Consider the following 23,319-nt stretch of genomic DNA (forward strand, 5'->3'; position numbering starts at 1 on the left):
ACAGGACAGACTTGGATGGGGTTTTGGGCAATGGGCAGTGCTGGGGTGGTGCTGTCTGAGCAAACTGACTCAGGTAAATTTGAATTTGCCTCTGGCTTCTGCTTTTGGAATCCATGTGATTTTGAGCACCTTCTGCCTCTGTTACCATCACTAGTTCTACTTCCTTTGGTTGTCCTGTTGTTCTTCCTTTGTTGTCTTCCCTTCCTCATTGTTCTGCTCTCAGTGCCTGGGGCTGACACTTTCATACCTTGGTGACTGCTTTGGCTCCCAGATCCCTGTTTATTCAGTTAATGTACACAGCACTCCAATTCTAGAGGAGTTGGGAGAGGTACTTATTAAAAAGCAGGAACACAACTTTAGGGATCTTAAACACCTTTCCTGATTTGTTCCAGCTGTAGCTAGGGATCCAACCCCAAACTCACTGTGCTGAGCTGGGAGCTGTGCATCCACTGCAGAGCCAACACTGCTTGATGGCTTCTGGCACTGAGAGTTTGCAGGATTTACACTTTATCCCTGGGAAGAAGGGTTAAGATATGGGGTGAACCATTCCCAGAGAGCAGGCATGCTATGCAGCTTGTTAAAGGAGGATGACAGCTTAAAAGAAATTAAAAACTAATCCTTCCATCCTCATTGAAGACCGCACTAAAATTCCAACCGAGGAGGCCACGCATGACAATCACATTCCCTCCTCACACAGAACAACTTGATTGTCTTATTAGAACAGAAAGCAAAGAGAAATGTCCTGGATGTAGTGTAGGAAATTGTCTTCACTAAATCTAGCCCAGCATATATGAGTACTATATATATTATTTGATTTTGCCAGAATTACAAAAACATGGGGGAAAATTGTTAATGTAAGTTGACTACCAGAGTAAATCACAGCCTAATTATTCTTTTTTTCCCTGGCTAAAATTAGAATTTGATATAGTGGTCAATAGACATTTTCTTTAATTTTTGAGACATAATTTCTAATAGCTAATCCAAATGAATTGGAGAAAGTTGCTGCAGAATTGAAAAAATAAATTATCTGAATTTTATGGTGACTTACTGGTAAATCCCCTTAGTTGGAAGCTTTAATTTACCTCATATTTCATTTTTTTTTCCTCCTCTAACTGGCTCATGGGTGAATATTAGGGCAAAATGATTGCTACTTTCTTAGTGGCACTGGGAGCAAAGTGGAGGCAGAGCCCAGGCTGTCTCACAGGGAGAAAAGGCCAAGGGCTGCAGGGACAGTGGGTTGGGAATGGTGGCATCTTCTGCCTGGCACTGGCTTTTGGCACCCATGTCTGTCCTTTTGGAGCTGGTGCCCCTGTAGAGCAGCTGCATTGTTAGTTCTGTTCTTGGTTAAACAGGTAAATGCTCTATTTTGTGTTGAGGCTACTGGTAAAAATATCCACAAACTCTTTACAGGGGTTTGCACAGCAAAACCATCTTTCCTCTGAGTCCCTTAAAGGAGCTGGGACTTTGGAGTTGTACTTCATTTCCTGTAGCCAGCAGAGTTTAACTAGAGGTGGTTTGAGTGTAGTCTTTGTATTTCTGAGGGAAACAAATGGGCTCAGAGCTGCAGAAGGAATGGCAAAAATGATGGAGTCAAAGCCCATAGTGTAGAAGGGGACTGAGCTCATTCTCCTCTAGGGAATTATGTGCTTTTGTCCATTCTGAGTCCAGCATCCTTAGTTCCTGGTAATGTATATTCTCTTCAACTTCCCCACATAAAATTGGAGAAGTTACTTGGAGCATTAGGTGAAGTATATTTCTTTGGAGAACCTCTTGGAAGAAGTGCATGTTTTGGAATACTTACCTGTATTCGCTAAGCCTTGGAATTGGCAGTTGTACATCACATGTTGTAAGAGTGGGTTTGTCCACACACATTGTCTTGGTTAAGTCTTGGGTTTATTCCTAGAAGAAACACCTTTAGATTCTGTATGTGGAGAGAGTAAAGGACAAAACCATTTCATTTCTATCATGTGAGGTATTTCTAATCATCTCTTCTCACACTTGAGAGTATTTTTGTGAAAACACTTGGCATTCCTTGCTTCTAAATAATGAAGTAACTTTGTGCAAACAATTCACAAGAAATGGGGTTCCAGCATTGTCATTATGGCTATTAAACCTGTCTGAACTGTTTTCCTTTGTGCTGTTTGCCATAGCAACAGCAATGTGTAATTTGCTGAATATCCATAACAGGATATTTGAATATATCCTTAACACTTTTACTTCTGCATATAGCTCACTATGCCAAATCATCACATTAACCTAATTAACCAAGCCAGACCCACATCTGCCATGGATTGACAATTAAGAATTTTGAAAGAACTTGGTATTTCACCTCCCTTTTAATAAAACCAACCCAGACACCAATCACCAGCATAGCATTGGCTTTTATCAGTGTGCTGATAAAAATTATTCATGATTCAGACAGCACAAACTCCTGGCACATCTCCTCTCTTGCTGCTTATCAGCTGGATGTTGGTCTGTGCTTGTGCCCCTGGAAAGGTAACAGTGAGCAAGTTTATCCCACACCATCCATGCACAGAGTCTTGTGCAGTTCAGTAACTCTGTGCCTTAATAACAATTGCTCTGAGTTTTAAACAGTGGCAGCTGGGGAACTTCAAAGATACCAGCAGCACTTCAATTCAAATGGCTTCTTTCTTATCATTTTATTACACAGCAATGAAATGAAAATATTTGGGGCTTTGCTGGCATGCTGGATGAAAAACTCCCCATTTAGTATCTCTGGTGTTACACAGGTCACAGTGCTCTAGTAACCTGTGTGTGAACATTACCTATATATTGCTGTAGCAACCTGTGTGTACAGAAATCACACCTAACATTAGGTAACTTCAGGTGTGGGAGAGTCAGTTCACTAGGGGTTTGTGTCTCCTGGTAGAAAACCTTATGCTGAGGAGGAGAATGAGTTCATTATCTAGATGGAGCAGAGTTTATACACTGCTTCAGTAACCCCTTAAAAATGCTTTATTCATGCTCATGCACACAAATTCTCATTGTTTACAGACCAGGAAGGATCTGGAAAGCCAAGCAGTGCTTCCAAAGACACGTGCTAGAGCAGGGTGTACACTGCTGTGGAGTCAGGGTGGTTGTGTCAGTCCTGGCAGTGGAGCTGTCCCCAGTTAGTGCAGCAGCACTGCCTGTGTCCCCAGGCTGGGCAGGCCAGGAGAAGGCAGGCAGAGTCCTGAACAACCTCGTCTCCCAGAGCGTGGACCTTGTTGCTTTAATGAGCCATACAAGCACAGAAGGAACTGCTCAAGCCTTGGAGGGAAGAGACAGATGTACACAGAGCTAACTTGGCATCTCATTTAGTTTGTGGGTGATGTCAGGGTGATGTGACCCATGTAGAGTCCCACAGTTATCTGTCCAAAGGGTGTCAGTGAGTGCTGCAACTGGAATGAATGGTTGTGCCAGTTTCCCTGGCAAGAACAGGAAGGCTGTCTGTGGCAGAACTTGCTGTGTGTTTGCATGGAGGAGTTGGGAAAACAAACCCAACAGCTCTCCAGCATCCCTGTGTTTGGTACCAGTGAGGAGCTGTGTCAGTGTTGGTCCCATCCTTTCTCTCATCTCTTGTCATTACTTGTTCTTGCCTGGATACCCACATGGAAACTCAAGCTGCCCAGGAATGCTGGCCTGATGTTCCAGGGGCAGAAGCGCTGTGGGCTGTGCTCCTTGGCTGAGCCAGGTGCCCATTTCTTGCTGAAGAAGTGGTAAAGCAGGTCTGTCCATAGGGGCTCCAGCACCTGCCACTCTGAGGGGAGCCCTGGGGAGGAATTCAGCATGGACTGGCCCTCCACACCTCTGTGGGGCATCAACCAAAGGTCCCTGACTTGCATCAGGAATTTGCTTCCTGTCCCTCAGCACCTCTGTTAGTCTGATACTATATTTTGCTATAATGCAAACTATGAAGTACAACAACAACTGCATGGCCACATCATGTCTCTGCTAAGCATATGGATTGCCTTGGAAGAATAACCAAGGAGAGACATAAATTCCCTAGAATTCATCAAGAAAATGGTAGTTCTTTGCCAGTGTGGCAAATAGAAAAGTTTCCATTTCCAGCATATTTTGATGTGCTGAAGGAAACAACTGGCTTAGCTGATCCTGTGGCTGCATTGGTATTTGTGGGTATTTATAGGACATTGTACCAGATGAGCTTTCTGACCGTCGGGAGTGAGCCTGTCATTCTGGAGCCTCTTCATCAATGTGCCTTTCACGCTCCACGAGATTAGCAGCTGCTGAAAATAGGAAAAAGGAATTTTCCTTTCTTCTGTCTTAGAAGAGGCCCATCACACCATCCTCCTTTCGTCTGGGCTTGGAAACAGCTTCGGTCCTTAGCAAAGCCAAAGCACCAACAGGTCTTTCTAAAGAAGTTCTGCTCCCAGGAGGATCTAAGGGAAAATATCCTTTTTGTGTGTTTAGTCACGCACATCAAAGGAAACAACCGCTGCAGTCTTGGTTTGCATTGTGCAGGCATTAGCTGTGGTCCAGCTCTGCAGGGCTCTGCTCAAGGAGGCTGAAGTGCCCGTGCTCATCAAGCTTTGATGGATGGGGCAGACTCAGCCAGGCCAGGACATGCCACTCCTTGGGGCACGTCACGTTTGAGAAGGACAGAGCGATTTCCTTGATGCTTCCAACCCCTTCACAGCCCCCTGAGTCCGTGCATCCCATGCTGAGTGGGATCTGTGACACTCTCACACAAACTGTGCCCAGGGGATGGGCAGGACTCTCTCAAACCCTTAACGTCTCATAACTTGGTTCTCTCTGCAAATCACAAATCCTCCTCTCCCCGCACAGTGCCAAGAACGCCTGTTCCACCCGAGCACCCCGGAACGCTGTGGAAGAGGGCCTACAGCACCCCGAACATTGAGCACTACTGAAAAATGGGGAGATAGACAAACTATGCACCTCGGGGCAGCCGGTCAGGGCAGGGAAACAGCTCCGGGCTCCGTCCGCCGCTTAGAAACGGGGCAGAGCCGGGAGCTGCCCCGGCCCGGAGCGTTCTCCGCTCTGGGGGCTCGGCACCTCCGTGCCCAGCCCAGCGGGGCAGCCCCTCTGACCGGGACAGTTACTGAGGGCGGTGACACACGCGGGTGGCAGGCGGCGCCTCTCACAGCACGGCCCCGGGGCGTCTCGGCGGGGGTAATTTGGCTCTCTCGGTGCAGCCTGGGCTCCGGTGCGCGGGGCGGGGCGGCTCCGCCGGGCGGGACTGGCGGCCGCGCCAATCGCCGCCTTTGTTTGGGGTCACCGGGCGCGGGGGGGGGCGGTGCCCGCCGGGGCCGCGCGCAGCCAATGGGCGGGGCCGGGGCCGCTGCCGGCCGGCCGGGCCGTGCGCCCCATTGGTGCCCCGCGCTGTCATTCTGGCGGACGGCACCGCTCGTTGGCCGCCGGCGCGCGCGGCACCGTGCGTCAGCAGCTTAGTCCCGCCTCCCCCGCGGGGCGATTGGTCCCGGCGGCCGTCAGTTGCGTGATCTCGGCTCTCCAGTGGCTGCTGCGGCCGTCGATCACGCGTTCCGTCCCGCCCCCGCTGGCCCGCCCAGCGCCGTCGGTGAATGGCTGAGGCGCATGCCACTGAAGCGCTGCGGCACTGCCATTGGCGGGGCGCCGTGTCCATCGCGCCCATCCCCTCCGGGGACCCGCCCCCGGCCTGCCACGATTGGCCACCGGGGATGTCAGTGCGGCAGATTGACCAATGGGAGGCGCGGGGCGTGCGCGGTGCGCGCGGGGCGGCCGGGCCGGCGGCGGCGCGGGAGGAGGCGGCGCGCGCCTGGTCCCGGTCGCGAGGAGGCGGAGGAGGATGTGGCGCGCGGAGGGGAAATGGCCGCCGAAAACAAGCCGGAAGGTGAGAACGCGGCCGGGCCGCCCCCGCCCCGCGCCGGGCCCCGCGCCGGGCCTGCCCGCTGGGCCGCCCCCGCCCCCCGCCACGGCCCCGCCGCGGGGCGGTGGCGGCGGCACAGGCCGGGCCGCGCGGCGCGAAGTTTGCGGCGGCGGCGCCCCCGCGGGGCCGGGTCGGGCCGGGCCGGCGGGCCATGTGCGGCGGGAAGGCCGCGTGGCGCGGGGGCCGCGGCGGCCGAGCCGGGCCGGGCCGGGCCCGGTCCCGCCTCCCGCCGCCCGCCGGCACGTGCCCGCCCGCCGCCAACATGGAGGCCCCGGCGGCGCGGCCGGCGCGGGGCCGCCGCTCGCCACGGCCGGGCCGGGCCGCCCCCGCCGCCCCCCCCGCGGCGGCGGCGCACGTGCCTCGCGGGCGCGCGCCCGTCGGAAGCTCGGTGGCCTTGGCCACGGCCCCGCCAGACCGGGGCCTCCGCGCCGCGGGCGGGCCGGGGGCGGGCGCAGCGGCGGGCGCGAAGGTGAACGCGGCGCGGGCCCGGCCCCGCCGGGAGCCTCGGGGCGCCCGACTGAGGCCGAAAGTTGCCGGCGCGGCGGGAGCGGGGCCGGCGCGTCCGCAAGGGGGAAGCGCCGCTCTGCTGCCGCTCCTGCCCCCGGCCCGGCGGGAGCGGGGCCGTGGCCCCGGTTCGGCGGGAGGCGGGCTGGATATTTCGCGTTATTTGGGGTAAGTTTGTCCCGGCTGGCTCGGGCAGCGGTGCTAGCCCGGACCCCGCCGGTCGGGTGGTCGCGGCCGGTACCGGTGTCGGCGCCTCCATTTTACAGGGGCGGGAGGAGAGAGCGGAGGGCAGTTCACGTCCCCTGCCCAAATCCGGTTGAACGTGCCAACACCCCAGGGATTGGCCTGGTTGTAGTTGGGCACCTCAAGGAACGGTGGTTAGTAGTAAGTAATAAGGATTTTTTTTTCTTTATTCGCCACAGCACATGTACATCCTCGTCTGGAACCCATTTGTATTCTTTACTGGGAAACCCCTTAATAGAATTCAAGGGTTCTTATCCCACCTTTTTTTCTAGATTTTTTTTTTCTCAGATTGCTTTGGTAATATGATTTTTTGATTGTTTCTTGGTGGCTGTAGAGCCCCCTGGGCATAGGTTTGAGTTTTGATTGCGCTGTGAAATTCAAAGGCTCTGCAGAAATCTAAAATTTAAGTAGTAGAGGTGATTTTGAGTGTTGTTGGCTTCATCTTTTACTGATCTCTTTGATGTTCCCAAATCCATTAATTTGATCTTTGCTTTGGTCTGGGAAACGTCGGGCTTCATTCTTTTCTCACTTGCGTTGAAGTACATGATTAACTGCGCACAAGTAGTGAAATGCCACCTGGCTAACAGGGGTGTGAGCGAGAACAGCGAGCGTTCACCTGGACTCCTGGCTCACATTGTGACGTTTTCGTTCTCTTGGGGGTGACAGTATTGCCACTAAAGCACAGTCGGGTTCGATTCACTTTTCGGGTTTCCTGTGCCAAGGTGCGATGGATTTTTCCTGTGTAAAGCGCAGGTTTCAGTGTGCTCAGCCCTGTGAGGCTGCGGCTCTACGGACAAGGCAGGTCAGTGCTCGCTGGTCGGGAAGGTAACTTGTCCTTTCCGCTTATTATTTACCGCAACTTTTGTCATGTTTGGTCTCGGTAAATGGTTTCGGGGGGCGGCGGGTGAGGTGTGTCTGTGCTGGGCAGCCGTGTTGGCTCTTTGGAGCAGGGCAGTGCAGGAGCTGCCAGCGAGGCGCCCGCTGTGCCCGGCGCTGCCGTCCGGTGTCTCCGCTGTCTCTGCTCCGTGCCCGTGCCGAGCATCGCGGGGGTGGCAACGGAGCAAACCCCGGCTCGGCACCGGCGCCCGGGGTGTTCTCGTACGAAGTCACAGAGCTGCTCCCCCGCTGACCTACTTTTGCGGTGGATTTTCAAGGAGACGGCATATAAACCATTCATTCCTTAAACCTAAACTCCACCTGTCAGAAACTTAAATGGGAATGCTTTTAAGGCATGATTCAAGCAGAGCGTTTCACCAGTAGTGCAGGTGCTGGAGGAGAGAACACAACTTGCTTTAGATTTGAGTTACTTCAATGAGTTAAAAGCGGATGTAAATGGCAGCTCGCGGGCCGGCGCTTCTTCCATTGGGGAGCCGCCTGCTCCATCCCCCCTGCAGCAGCGAGGAGCCTCTGAGCAGCAGCAGCACACGGCTCTGCGGACCTGCCGGGCTCTGGAGCTCCCTGCCGAGCTGCCCTCGGGGCTCCTTGTGCTCCGGGAGCAGCGGGAGATCCCCGGCGGGAGTTGTTGAGGTTTGGAATGAGGCTGGCGCCGCTGTCCCTTGGCTGCAGGAGAGAGTTCCACGGCTTGGAGAACTCGGGTGAGTTTCATCTTTTCTGGTTTCCTCGGGCAGGATGAGGCTGGTAGAGTGACCGAGCGGCTCTTGCCATCCTGCAGCAGAGGGTTTGTGGGTTTTGTAGTTCCTGCTGTGTTCTGTGCATCTGAGCTGAGCCGGGAGGACTGACCCTTGGCGGTGCCATCTTGGCAGCTCTGATAGCTCTTAACTTGATCAGGGGGTGCTAAGGGGGGGTGTCCTTTTAAAAGCTTCCTTTTTCTTATTTAAAGTTCAAAAGGGGAAGAATGTACACAGGCAACCTTTTAATTTTGTGTTCTCACAGCCAGGAGAGCTTTGCAGAGAGTAGTGCCCGTGTGTTTTGCGTGGGGCCCGTAATTTTGTTATGCGCTGAGTTCGGTTCCGTGCAGTTGTTGAATTTTCTGTCAGTTGAGGCAGGGTCATAGGTGGGACGGCAGAAGGAGATGGTCTTTCTCCCAGCAGCTCCTGAGCTGAGGGTATTGGTGGCTGGGCTGACTGAAGAGATGTGGAACCTCAGATGTTAGCGGCTTTGGGGGGACTATGTGGGGAACAATACCCTTTTGAAAACAAAACATTCCGGATTTGGTTGTTAAACAGCAAAATACTTCCTTTGCAAAAGTGTTACCTGAGGTTTTATTACTTAAACAAACCTGAACTTAGGGCGTGCTGGGGTTGTGTGCTGCAGGATCTGACTGTAGCGGGGAGGAGGCAGCATTTGACGCTCGGCTCAGTCCACTCCTTGCCCCAGGATTTTTGCTGAATCTCAGCGTTGGGATTTTACCAAAATTTCTGTTGTCAGAATTGCAAGCAAACTGTCTCCTGGTGAAGTTTCTAGACCCTCTTCATGGGCTGTCAGCCAGCAGGACAGGTTCAGGGAGTGGGCTTCATTCCCTTTTTCCAAACAGGAGGAACTGTATATTTGCGAGGTCGGTTTTTTGCGTACTTTTGGTACTACAATCGTGTTATTCCTGATGTAAGGCTTAGAGCTTGTTTAAAACTCTTGATTTTTAAATTTAGTTCTGCATCTCTTCTTGTTAATGATTTTCACAATTACTTTGGCTTAAAGGTTTTTTGCTTTATTTTTGTCAGTTTTAAAGCTACATATGCAGGAAACCTTCCTGGAGATGTATTAACTCAGATTTAATTTTCTGTATCAGTAGGTGATGTAGTGAAATAATGATGTAAAAGTACGGTTGAAATGGATACCTTTAAATTTTAATTTAAGTTTAAGGTCAGTGCTGACCTTACATTACTAGTGGTCTTAAATGGCACTTACAAAGACCTCCTTATATTGGTAGATGTTGTTGGAGCAAGGGGCAGTAGCTATCCTCCCTCTGTCCAGAGAGGCTTCAGAAAGAGGGAGCTGGAATGTGACCTTTATTTTTCAGTGTCCCTCTGTCTCTGCTTCAGTAAGCCCCATGTTCTGAAAGGAAAAAACCCCCAACCAACAAACCCAAATATTTCCAGGGAGTGAAACAAGGCTGGGTGCAGTGCTTGTGGAATCCCGGGCTGGTTAATTGGAATGCAGTGCTTCCAGCAGCTTCCTGCAGCTTCGGTGTTCCCGGGCTTCCGCTTCCACACCTTGCTGAGTTTTTGCTTTGTAGTTTTCTCCCCTTGCTTTGTGTCCTGTTTTCACCTTCCTTGGCTCCTGGCAGCCCTGTGTTGTGTTATTGCTGTGTAAAACCCTGTGGGTTTGTAAAGCCAGGCTTTTCTGGGGTGCTGGTGCCTTTGGGGTACAGCAGTCCTTTGGGGTATGGCACCCACCCTATTGCCAGGGCGATGCTGAAGGGCCTCTGTGTGCAGTCATGGCACTGGGTGAATGACAGCAGACTGTCCTCATGGGACATGGAGTGCTCACTGTCCTTCTGTTCACATTACACACTTTGGTTCAGGGGGCTGGGTTTTTCCAGCCAGCTCTCCGGGTGGGTTTCCAAACTCAAACTCTTTGTGGTACAAAAATACAAAGTGAAAATATCTATTGCTGGTGTCTGCCAGCATGTAGGGTCAGAGTAAGCGACTGCCCTGGCCTTAGCCAATATTTGAAGACTTCAGGGAAATGTGTTGTATTGTTGAGAGCAGCTGTAGTATTGGAAACTGAATAAAAAGATGGTTGATTTTTTTGTTAGACCTGGCCAGTAATATCCACTCCTCCTTGGCTTCATTGCCATTGAATTTGATGATGCAATTTTAGTGAAAACCAAGGGGTGAAGGAATTGATGACATGTCTCAACCAAAGTTGGTGGTGGTGGTGAGCAATGGTTTCATCATTCTGGTGCACTTGTCAGATTTAGCAGCAAAGTGGTGAAAATCAGGCGTGAGCATGAGGAGCTGCAAGGAGAGGCTGCAGCAACTACACTGCTTGAACATTCCGAAAGTTTACTTTTAGACTAGGTCCTTGTATGCACCTTCTGACTGTAAAGGAATTCTCTTGCTCTATTAGCAAGTGCTTGGAGCCTGCCTAGGTGGGAGAGGGAAAGAGGAGCTTGGTTTGCTGGTGGGGGAAAGTAGACTCAGAAAGGTTGCACAGGGCACAGCGTATGGCACAAGAAATGATTGTGATTGTGGGTGATTGTGTCACCCAGCCCTCAGCCAGTGTGTGGGCCTTCATTGGGGAAAATTTGGCTCTCAACCCTTCCCCAAAAGGCACCATTTGCACTGGTGTTCACACTGAATTTAGTTATAAAATGTCAGGAAACTTTATGCTATGTGAAAAGGACAGAGGGACTTTGGTGTAGCACGTTACTGGTGGGGAGAACTGGGCCACTGATGCACAACAGCAGCTTTAGCTATATTTGTGTTTCTTATGGTTTTAGAATTGTTTGTAGAGTTTGTCATAGCAACAAGTATTTATCCCAAATATTCCAAGGCACTAAGGCTAGATTCAGTAACTTCTAGAGGAAAATTGTTTTGTTGTTCATCTTTCATACTCCCACCATTCCTGTGATTCCCTCCTCATAATTTCTGGGTTTTTCTTTCCTCACTTAATCCATGCAGGCAGCAGTCATGGCCATACACATGCTGGTTTGTGTTGGCCTTTTTGCTCCTTTTGTATATTTTTACCTTTGTCTGAACTGCTTAATCTTTCCTTGGTCCTCCCCTCAGCCCTGGGCTGCATCCCGTGCTGGTGGCCTGGGAATGCATTGGCTCAGCCAGTGTGTGACCGAGTGCTGGCATCCAGCAGAGCCCTGCTGAGACAGCAGCACTGCAGAGCTGGACCTGGTTATCTTCTCTTAGCCACCCTTGATTGATATTTAGAAATCTGCTTTTGTTGCCAAGAGATTTACTACTGTAATGATACAAATATTTCTAGCAAACAGACCAAGAGCTGTTGGGTTTGCTTCTGTTGCTGCTTGTTTATGGATGGAAGATGCCAGGATTGAAGTTTAACTGTGAGAAATAGCATGGCAGTCCTGCAGCTGTTTGGATCAGGAGTCATTCCTTGCATTTATTTCTTCCAGATGGAGTTGGTTGGATTTGTCTGGAGGTCAGTAAGTGACTGAGTGACTGTGGTGGCCTCTGCACTGTGTTTTTGTGGTGCCACTTTTGCACTGTAGGGCTGAAACTCTGCCACCTCAGTGGTTGGTCAGTGGTGGTGGGATCAGCTGGATGGTTGCCCCTTTCCCAAATAAGCATGATATTGAGATTTTAGTAGTTTATTTTGTACTAAAGTTCCCATTTGTAATGTTTAAACACCTCTTCCCTCTCTGGAGGTAGTTAAGGAGATGACCAGCCCTAAGTTATTATTTCATAATAATGGCTTTATAAAACTTGTGTTTATGAGTTTATGGCTCACTTGTGTTATTTATTTCCAGAATAGACCTGTCTGCAGATCACCAGCTGATGAACATCCTTTTGGCATTTCTTTATTTTCTAATTACATGTTTTATAGGCAAACTGTAGTAGTTAATGGGGCTGCAGGTCTAATTTCACTTCCAGGATCACCAAAGATTTAAGAACCAGTTAAAGAAAAAGAAAAGGGGGTAAGGGGTTGTTTGGAGAGTGGGGGTAGAGCAGAGACTCTGTGTGATTTGCTGTTGTGCACTTCAAAGTTTTATGGCCCGTGGTGCATCCCTTGGGAGGATAAAGTGCAAGGAGCATGAAGAAACCCATAAAATGACGAAGGGTTTATGTGGTATAATTAATGTGGAACTTTCCATGAACTTTATAATACTTACACTTTCTTAATTCTACACGAGTTTCTGGTTTGCTAATAAGTAATCTTGAAGATTGCTAATGGAACTTAAATTTTGCATTTTCATCCTGAATTATAACAGGACACATTGTAGGCTGCTATATTTTAGTCTGTAGCTTCCTTACTTGAGTTCTCAGCTGTGGCTGTGCCTGCCTTGGGAAACATTTTTGAGCTGTGGCCAGCTCTGCACTAAAAACCCCCATGTTGATAGAGCTTTACTGGCAAATCCTCCCCATGCCAGTGTGGCTCTGCTTGCACAGACATTTTTTATTGACACTGGATGGATTTGCAGATCTTGGTGTTGTTAGTCGCACCCGTGGCAAAAACAAATGAGGAGAAAGTTCAAGTAAAAATCTGGATTTGCTCAGTAAAACCAAATCAGTGCTGGGATGTTGCAGCTCCTGTTTTTAGCAACTGAGGAAATTTTAGTTGGTGATAAATGGAGGAGTCTGTGCTGCTGGATGAGCAGGGCTCATGAGCAGAGCAGTGTGGACCCTTGTTCCTCTGTTCCTGCCTTCAGTGAGGCCCCATGGTGGTGGATGGGCTCATCAGCTGCACCAGCAATGGCAGGTTTGATTCAAGCAAGAGACAGCATTGGGTGAGGAGTGTTGCTCCACCTCCCTAAAAATGTCGTGGTGTTATTTGTGGGGAACAGGAGCAGGAAACCATGATGGTTCATTTGGAAGAATGGGAGCTCTTGTTCCACCAGTACCCTCAGTGTTACTGGGTGAGTAATCCTCTTCTCCTCTCGTGTTCCCAGCTTCCCTGGACTTTCCTCCCTGGAGGAATACATTGGTGATTCCAGAGGACTGAGAAGCAAGTTTGAAGGCAAATGTGTGTATATATTTGGGGTTCTTCACTCTCAGCTGGTTGGTTTATTTCATCCTTTTCCAAGGATGAAAAAGGTCAGACCTGGTTTAGAGGTCACTGGATTTAGGATTTGCATCCCATACTGTGATGGTTGTGTCTTATTCTGACCACATGGCTTGAGCAGTCCATAATGAAAACCTGGTTGGATCGAGGCAGGAGGCAGTTGTTTTTCACTCAGGGGATTTTTTTGGACTGAGGAAATGCCATTGCTAAATGCAGAAAAGGGAGGCATCCGTGAGATGTAGTCGTGTTACAGGATGGGGAGAATGACCTTCCATTGCTGTAATAACAGAAGGTGGGAGATGCTAACAACAGGAGTTGGAAGGTTTAGCGTCAGCAAGTTCTGACAACTTCTACCAAAACATTTTAAAGGGTTCTATTATCCATAGGCACTTTCTGGATTAATAATACTGATAATTGATGACAATGGAAGAAAGTTAATAAAACGAGCTGAATAATTAGAGGTCTGCCAGCCCTGCAAAATAATGGAATGAGTGATAGAGGGCTTGACTGATATGGAGGTAAGGGGAAGTAATACAATTAATGTCAATTAAAATGTGCCCATGGAAAATAAGCTGATGAGATGTAACTGGGATGTAGTTTGGCTGATAAAAGCAATAATGTGTGCTTTAAAATACTTTGTGCCTTAATGAATTGAATGTAGAGCAATGCAGTGTTTTGAATGAGAAATGGAAATGGTGTAAAATGAATGCGGGGAGTGGGAAGTGAGTATTGGCTGCATTGGGAGGTGGATCTGGAGATGGCTGGGAGCTGCTGGCAGGGCAGGCCTTGCCTGGCTCTGCGCTTTGCCACAGGCAAGCTGTGTTTTTGTGGATAACCCCAGGTATCACAGCTTGGGTGTCTGTGAGGCTTTGAGTGGCCCAAGTGCAGGGAAATAGTGGTGACATTGGCTGGGGAGGGGAAAGGATGTGCCCAAAAAGCCCTGTGGAGTTGATACCTTGTGAGGCTGCCTAGAACAGAGGCTAGACAGCGTTAAAGGAATAAAGTAGATTTATTAAAATGCCTTCCAAGGATACACCTTGGGCAGTACAAGAGCCTGACCAAGGCTATACCCAAGGTGGACCCCGGGTCACAAGTTCTCACACTTTTATAACTTTTGGTCCATTTACGTATTGGGATTGTCTGATTACAGTTTCAGGTTATGCAGTCCCATCCTCCCAGATTGCTCTCCTCAATTTGCTGTTGGTTATACTTTTTGGCCCTGAAGCTACAACATTGTCCTTGGTTCTGGGGCTGGAAAAGGATTGTTTTATCTAAATAACCTGTGAGGAGAACCTGCTAACACTTTATATGGAGTCCAGAGTTATATATTATGCAGTAGAGAATCTGGATAATATGAAAGCTAAAATTTAAGGTGTCAGATTCATGCTCAACAATACTCAGTATCCAAATGAAAATCCTGGAATGGCATAGTGGAAAGCACCCTCTCCCTGATTTCTTTAGCAGTCCAGCAGAGATCAATCCTGCCTGGCTGCTCCTTGCCCAGGAAGAAGTTGGGAAGTGGCAGCCCTGTTGATTTAGTCCAGCACAGGCTCACAGTAAAGTTCCCAGTAACTCAGGGAGCGTGCAGGACTCATAAATTACAGAGCAGCTCACGTTTATCATACACATCGCTGCTTATCTTGTAAACTCATCTGCTGGGCTTGCACGAGCAGTTGATTTAACAGCATGTATATTGTTGAACTTGACACATCCAAGAGTCTAATCAAGCTTTAAGAATACCAGGGATGTCTGGCTGCTGGTGTGAAGTCTCTGCAATTCCTGAGTAATTTCTAAGAATGGTCGTGGGCCAGGCTCTGTCGGGTTCACTGCAGGTCACAGGGAATGTCTGTGTTGGGTGGAATTGCAGAGGAGTTTTGTCATAGTGCTGGCATGTGTTTTATGATATAAAATGATTAGATGTGTAAAATGAAGTTAATATCCTTTTTCTGTACATTTTCAAGTGGGAAATGACTATAAATTAATTTTTTAGGGTAAAATGCCAAGTGAGTAACTGTAGTGTTTGTGTAGCACTGTCCAGGATCTGTCAAGGGATGCATGAGGCTGGTGGAAGATGACAGAGATATGGTGTGTTTGGAGGGAGAACTGATAAAGTTCTGTATTCTGTGGCTGGTCTCTCTTGTGCTGCTGCTCCAGTTCCCTTTCCTGTGGGGACTGATTTGTTTGATAAACATGTGCATTTCATGGGTGCATTGATTGTTTTGGTGGTATTAGAGGATGATAGACACCTTCAAGGTGCTGCTGGTGTGGGATTGCAGAGCTTTTTGGGCCTTGGGTCTTTTAAGAGGAATTGATGCACCTTCTACATATTTAGCAATAAAACCCAATAATTTTGTATTATTTAGTATTTCTGCTTTTGGACTCTTTTGAGACCCTTGGGCATGGTGAGATAGGAAAATTCCATCCCTCTTCCTCACTCTCATGTTAAGGAACTGCATTTACTTTCTGAGTTGTGAATGGAAATAGAAGTAACCTGGGTTTGATCAGGTATGGTGTGTTTTAGTTTTAAATGAACTAATAGACCTTGAGTTGCATTTCTGCTGCAGCTTGACAAAATTATAGCAGGTGCTGGGGCTCTGTGCTTATTTACTTGCAAATCCTGTCAAGTGTGAACTTCATTTATGACTTCCCTGGCAGGTCGTGCCGCTGTGGTCACAGCTTCTACAGTGTTTTGTTGCTGTTGCTTGTAAAATTTGCCACTGAGGGAAATAATGAGCTAAAATAGGCACAGGTAAGCACACACAGGCTCCTTTTGTCCAAATCCATTGAAGTTCTTCTAAAACTTTGCAACTGGAAAGAATTAAACTGTGTTTATATTTCTGAAATAAAGTTGCAGTTTCAACAGAAAGCTGTTATTTGTCTTTATTGCCATGGCAAATTTTTCTTTTTGGGCAGGGGAACTGAGGGGTTTCCAAGTCTTGTTGCTTGAGTCTCGTGGTTGCAACCACCCATTCTCCTGCGTGTACATCATGTATCTCCTCTTTTTTTCTAGATGATCATGGGAACAGCAATGGCAGTCATGTAAAAATCTTTTTACCGAAGAAGCTGCTTGAATGTCTACCAAAATGTTCAAGTTTACCGAAGGAGAGGCACCGCTGGAACACTAACGAGGTAGTTAAACCTCTTACTTATTCTTAAATGTACCAGCTTACTTAATGCTTATGGATTGTTTTGTGAGAGCATGCCATGCAAGTTACAGGATATGAATTCCCTGGCTCTGGAACCTCTTCCATAAATAATAAGTTGAATACATACTGAAAGTAAGCTTTAAGTGAGACTTGAAGGCAAATGTGGAAGTTGACTTCTGTTTTAGACTTCTAGGAGTCTATTGCTCATGTGTGTTACTTGTCTCAGAGTCAAATTTCACATCACATTAATGACCTGTTTCAAAATGGTTTAAAATTAGATAGGTGTGTTTGTACCATCATGAATAAAGTGTTACTTTCCTGTGCATGAAGACTTCTGAGGAAAAAAGTGGTGTGTGTTCTTTCTTGCCACACAGGGTCCTGGGAAATAACCAGCTTACCTCTGTCTGAGTAATCTCATTAAGAATAAGGAAAAGATAAAACTGGTTTTTTTTTACTGGAATCCAGTTGCTCTTGAGTATATGCTGGTTCACAGATCACCTGTTACTGCATTATGGTTGGCGTAATTTAAATTAAAAAGAAGTATTTTAAATTCTGTGGGCAAGGTGAAGTTAAAGAACAACCCAGGTAGCTCTATAATCCCTAGGCTTTATTCCTGCTGTGCAGCAATGCTGAATGTCCCATGGCAATACCCACAGTGTGTAGTTTTAGGTTTTAGTAGCTCTGTCTTAGTGTAGCTTTGCCACTTAATAATAGAGGAAATCCACTTGGAGAAATGACTATAAAACTCCAGTTAGTGTCTGCTTGTTGAGAGCTGACTGGTCCTGTTCCTCTGATCCCCGTTTGTAGATGTAAACTTGTTAACAGAACCTGTGCTCGTGATTTTAGCACCTGCAAGTGGCAGCTGAGTGCAGGATCAAACACAGCTCACTTCTCTGTGTGTGTTTGCTGAGTGTGGAATCAATCACAAAGCAGTGACTGTGTGTATTTTTCAAAATTGGAGTCCTTACCCCTCTTCCTTTTGGTGTCTGGAAGTTACAATCAGGTATTTATTTTTAACATACCCAGTACTGTGATAGAATGAATTGGGTCTTTGGGGCAGTTGCTGGCCTTGGCTTTTTTGTGTAGATGTTTTTGTCTTGGGTCATTTGAAATGTAAATCATAGAAAATGTGGGTTGCTGTTAATTCTGTGTTAGTGTTTATATTAATGGGGACAGGGCATGGAGCAGTGGCAATTCCAGTGGCTGTGGCAGATGATGTTTGGACAAACACAGTTGGGGGCAAGCAAGCTCTGCACAGGTTTGTGACAGAATGATGCTCTTCCCTCTTACTGGAAAGAGCTGCTTGGGGTGGGGTTTAATCACTTAAGTGTTGCTGCTGTCCCCAGAGCAGAACTTTGTGCAGGATTGATGTGTGGAGCTTCCTATGAGTACAGGATATGGTAAAGTTCATTATGCAGCTAAAAACTGTTATTATTCATGAGCAAAAACAGGAATGTGCAGGTGCTTGGTGTGGTGTATTAGGTTAGGAGGAGAATTTGGGAGTGTGGCTGTTCTCCTAAGGGTTGTGTCAGTGTTTTGGGGAGCGAGGAGTGAGCAGTGTATTGCTGGTGGGATTGTCTGATGCTGTAATTCTGGATGGATTAGATTATTTCCTGATAGACACAGGTCATCAACTGAGACATTAAAAACAGACTCAATCCCTGTGGATCTTACTGAATATCAGATTCCTCTCTCTCATTTGTATCCCCTCTTCACAAATCTGTCAGTGAGGCTGTTATGCCATGGGGATGTGGAGCTGGATCTGTCCATGGGTTGTAGCTAGTGCTGGCTCTGCCAGCCTTTGTGGTGTGGTGCAGTATCCCTGTTGCATGATTTAAATGAAAGAACTTTTCTTGTGGCCAGAGATTTTTTGGCCCCATGAGCTCAGAGGGGGGGAAAAAATAGAAAAAGCCAGAGTCTTATGCTTAGATGAAGTCTTGGAAATTTGTGTTAATTATGGGGGAGGAAGGAGCTGAGCTTCCAGATTTTACTGCCTTCCCCACCCCCAATCTGAAAGTTTAATTCTGTGCGCTGTTACAAAACTTGAAATTTTCTTAGGGTATAATTGAATAATAATGTTGGACTACATTCCCGAGGCATTCCTGAGGGAATACATTTTTTCATCTGAGTACACAGGTGTTCTGCCTGTGCTAGTGAAGACAGAAGTTGTAAAGTAGAGAAGAAAAAGTTGTATTTTATACAGTGGTACTTCCAGAATTTTTGTACTGATCTCAGAATCCCTGTCCTGTGTGTGAGGCGTCTCCTGGACAGGGAGGTTTAGTAAAAGGTGGAAAAGAAATAAAATGCCTAAACAGCTCTCAGATCTGAATGTGTGTGACAGTGCTGTCCTCCCTCAAATGGTGTGTGTTGGGCAGTCACAGGAGTCTCTCCACAAGCTGCAGAGTGTGAGAGTAGCAGACATTGGTGTTGGATTCATCCCCAGGGTGATGGGGGCCAAACCCCCTAATTCCAAAGCCACGACCCAACTCCTAAACGTTCCCTTTGTGCTCCTTTACATGGGGATGGTTCAAGGAGCCTTGACCATGGCTCTTGCCTGTCTCTGGTGGCCCTGAAGCCCAGCACAGAGGTGTTCCAGCTGTGGGGGTGGTGGGCAGCAGGATGAGCCTGTGCAGTCACTGGGCCTGGGCTCCATCGGTTCCTCGGTGCTGCCGGTGCAGAGGTCAGGGAGCAGCCAGGGTAGAGCATCACCATGGGAACACAGCAGATAGCTTTTTCTGAGCACTTAGGTCTGCAGCTTGAGAATGATGGTTGGATGTGAGTCAGGATTGGGTAGTTGGGAGGGAGAAACTGTCCTCTGAGAGCTGGGTGGGCTGTGGATGACTTTACATGTAGTAAAATCACGTGATGAGCAGCAAGAGAAATGGAGTGCTTAAAAATGGTTCAAACATGTTATTGAGGTGCTTTCCATTGAATCATGCATTTGCAACTGAAATGTTTGATGGAAATACATTTCCATACCAAGATGTCATCTTGTCTTAAATCAAGTTTATAGCGGTTTTATATTTCCTACCGAAGGAAGTGTTCCGTCTAATTCAATTTTTTTTTACCAGAGATAGAAAATCTTAAGTTAAGCCTAGCAATTTAATTACAGATTTACATTTTTGAAATGCCTGTAAAGTAGCATTGTGCTTATTTCTCTAGCTCTGGGAGAGGATAGAGACGGGGCTCTCATATTATTTCTCACATTAAGACAAATGAGTTAGTAGCGAGAAACTTCTGCAATGCTTTGTTCTTGTGAGGGAGTTCCTCACTCTAAGGGCTTAGTTGTTGTTCACTCTGAACCATTTTAGGGTTTGTGAAATGCAGATCCAGAGTGGATGGAGCAAAGGGTTCTGGCTCAGTGTGCCTCGAGTGAGAATTTTGGGAGCTCTGGATCTCGGCTCCCTTCCATGGGAGCAGGGCTGAGTTCTCGAAGAAGGGCACAGAGCCACCCTCCAGGTGCCCCAGCTGAGCTCGTGTGTCCCCTGACAGAGGTGGTGAAGGTGGTGCCTCATTACTGTTAGTCACTTTGGGCAGCAAGATGTGTTGTCTGCAGGAGATGCATCCCGCTGCTTTCTGTCTGGGAAGTGGGAGCTTCCCGGGGTGCTGGGGCTCAAGGATGTTGGAGTAACCTTGTCTGTGCACAGCCTGCCAGACACCGATTGCAGCTCTGGGCAGAGATGCCGTTCGTTAACAGTTGGCAGCCGCAGTCATTAATCATCCTTGTAAACACTTAATGACATGGTGCGAGAGAGAAGAAAAAGTTAAACATTGGAAATGTAAAATGCTATCTTGGGCTTTGGTTCCAATAGGATTCTCTATTTACAGTCTGTTGGGAGAAGCCCAGGACTTTCATGGTAGAAAAAGCCAGCGGCAATTGCTCCATGTGCTTAGGCTTGTCTGGAGGGGCATGGCAGAACTGCCCTGCTCTCTGGAGTCAGCCAGCATCCACATTTTGCAGTCACTAGGCTCAGATACTGCTTGGGAGAGTATTCAAATAATGCAATTATGAAACTGTATTTGAGCATTATTTAGCATAGGAAGAACCCTCAGCCTCTGCTGCCTGGGGGCCCGAGTCGCGTGTTCACTGACATCTCGATGTGCTCCGGCGTCCTTGCTTTGCTCGCATGACAGTGACATTCTCCTTTTCACTTGACAACGAGTTATTTGCCATCTTTTCTCTAAAGCACAGAGAAGATCTTGAAGCTTTGGAGAACTGCCTGAGGGACGTGAGGGACCCAGACTGATAGGGAGAGCGAGTCTGGAGCCTTGGGGCTGGCTGTGATGCTCTGAAATGCTGGCAGGGAGGAGGTGAAAGCAATGAAATCTCTCCTGCCTGCTCCTGCAGCTCCCCTTGGCTGAGTGGCGGGCAGCTGGTCACCGCACGGCTCCTGTCACCCCACGTTTGTACAGAGAGCCCTGCTCTGCTGCAGACCCAGCAGCAGGGTTACTACTGCTTTTTTTTTCCTTTTTTTTTTCTCCCTTTTAGTGTTTCTAAGTGCCTTTTAGAATCGACTCTTATATTAGAAAACTTAAAAAACCTCCTTGTTTTAAGGTGTGGTGTATTGTAACTCTGCACTGCCTGTTCCAGCCCATTCCTTATGTTACAAATATGAGGTGTTGAGCAAGTATATGGGACCAGTTTCTGTTACCAGCCCATCTGGAGCAGGGAAGGGTTGTTGGTCTAGGTCACAGTGTCCCCTCAAGTTGGCAAAACTCCGTGGATAAGGAGCAGTGTTCAGTACAGCTCCCTCTGGACTCTCAAGTCCAGCATACTTTTTAAAATGCTTTACATCAATTCATTCAGATGTGTTCAGCTGGAGCTCAGGGTTCCCAAAGCCAGAGGTTGCTGGCAGCTGTTGGGAGAGCCCTGTGCCTGCTTAGGAGCACTCCCAGGGCTGGGACATCCTCACAGTGTGTGTCAGCTCTGGGGTTTCTCCAAAGCAATAAGAATATTGAATTTAGACTAATTGCCTGCTGCCCACGTGCTCTCAGTATAAAATACTCCGATGGTAATGGCAAATGCTGTTACTAGAAATGCTGTTGGTTTATGTTCCACCTGATGATCCCCCACTGGAGGAGCAGAAGGGAAGTGGTTGAAGACCAGCTTGTGTGTGCTCCCACTTAACAGCTCCTCCTGCCCCTTGGAGTGGTGCTGAGCTGGGGACTGAGGCACATTACAAGGGTTTGGCAATGGCAGGTGATACCTTGTTGGGAGCAAAGTGTTTGCCGAGTGCTGAAGCAGCCAGAGCATCCATAAAATGCAGAGTGCCAGTGCTGCTTCTCACCCTTTATTTCAGTGCTGGTGGTGTGTGAGGTGCTGTGCCTCAGACAGATCTGTCCCACCTGGCTTTGTCACCAGCGAGCTGGGTGCCTGCGCTGCCAGCCCGAGGGACTGTTCCTCCAGAGCCTGCCCCTCCTCTTGGCCACCAGCAGGAACGTGAGGAACCCCGCTTGCTTTAAACAAGAAAAGCCCAGCAAGTGAAACGCAAGGGAAGCAGTGTGAGCAGAGCAGTGCAAGTGTTGGTACACCTGACTGGGGCTGTCTGGCGTGTGGGGGCGGCTCCCGCTGCGCCTGTGGCTGGGCTTGGAGGCTGATCGGTGAGCGAGACGGCAATTTCTCCAACACAAGCACTTAATTGTGGGTTTGTTTTGTGAAATTAATGAAATCCTGGGCTTTACTTAAATGTGCCAAGCAGGAATGTGTTGCTGGTGTTGCGTTTGTGGTTCCTCAGTTGTGTTTATAGCCCTAGTGACTGCTGTGAGCAGGCTGAGGATTGAGCAATATTAGAAGGTTACCTACCAATCACCAATCCAGGTGGTTTTGAACAAGGGCAGTAATACCTGTTCATGCTCAAACACAGATCCTCATCTTCCTCTTAGGAAAACCTGGCTTCTTTCCCTTCCCTTTGGTTCATATTAGGGTCAGTGAAAAAGAGTGATCTTGTAATGCTGGGCAGTTAGTATGTCAGAGTGGTGGAATTGGAGTGAATCCTGTAAAGCAGACCAAACAGATGGAGGGTTTGGAGTAATTCACTGCCCCTGTTACTTTTTTTTTATCTCCAAGTTAAACTCTTTTGAATAAATTAAATTAATGAATTAACTTTTTTACACTCAATGACAGCCTAAAGAAAAAAAACAACTTCATATTAGTTTTAGCATATTGCACACAAAGTATAAAATGTTGATGGTATTTAACCACCTGGCTGTCGTTAGTACCTGTCACAGTACCTCTGAATATTGGTCAGTGGTATTAGAACTTTTTTCTGTTTGATACTTCCAGATTCCTCCATAGAGTGGGTGTTGTAGATGACCATAGTACAGCAACAAATGTGTGTCCAGATACCTGGACAATGGCTGTACAGTGGCTCCAAATTCTTTGTCTTGTGGGAAAATAAGGTGGAGTATTATTTTCTCCAGTTGTGCTTTTCCTAACCTGTCATCTGTTGTGGCTCATCCTTGTTAACTGTACATTATTATCCTGAAATGTAGTGTCAAAAGCAAAAGGGGAATCTGGTGTGTGGGGAATAAAAATTTGGAGTTAGTGGTAATGGAAACTCTTCTTGAAACATGAAGGAGTCAGGAAAGTGGATAATTCAGTTAGTATTTACCTGTTTTCTGCAGGAGCAGTAGTGGTAGGTACCACTGCATTGTGTGTCTCTGATTCTGGCTTGGCCAGCACTGAGTAAATACTCACTGGTGTTACACAAGGTGTACTTCCGTGTTATGCAAGGAAAATGGTACAACAAAGTCAATTTAGAAACAGTCTCTCTCCCAGGGCCTGGCATGTACACAGGAATTGGTTTACTTGGCAAATGAATGGGAATTGAGAAGATTATATTTTGTAGGGGATTGAAATCCTGTCATCTTGGTCTCAGGTTTGCT

General features: G+C 47.9%; 1 protein-coding gene across 3 annotated transcripts in view; it reads left to right on the forward strand.

The window, feature by feature from the left end:
- Positions 1-23,319, forward strand: part of CAMTA1 (calmodulin binding transcription activator 1) — a 241,005-nt gene that overhangs the window by 4,059 nt on the left and 213,627 nt on the right. For 2 of the 3 annotated variants that reach the window (XM_059487707.1, XM_059487702.1), the window contains exon 2: positions 16,299-16,417. In XM_059487707.1, the coding sequence (XP_059343690.1) occupies positions 16,299-16,417 (119 nt within the window). Of the gene's footprint in view, positions 1-5,734; positions 5,852-16,298; positions 16,418-23,319 lie in introns of those variants that run through there. The other variant, XM_059487703.1, reaches the window with a different exon arrangement.

Source organism: Ammospiza nelsoni, chromosome 22, assembly GCF_027579445.1.
Source record: "Ammospiza nelsoni isolate bAmmNel1 chromosome 22, bAmmNel1.pri, whole genome shotgun sequence".
Taxonomy (NCBI): Eukaryota; Metazoa; Chordata; class Aves; order Passeriformes; family Passerellidae; genus Ammospiza; species Ammospiza nelsoni.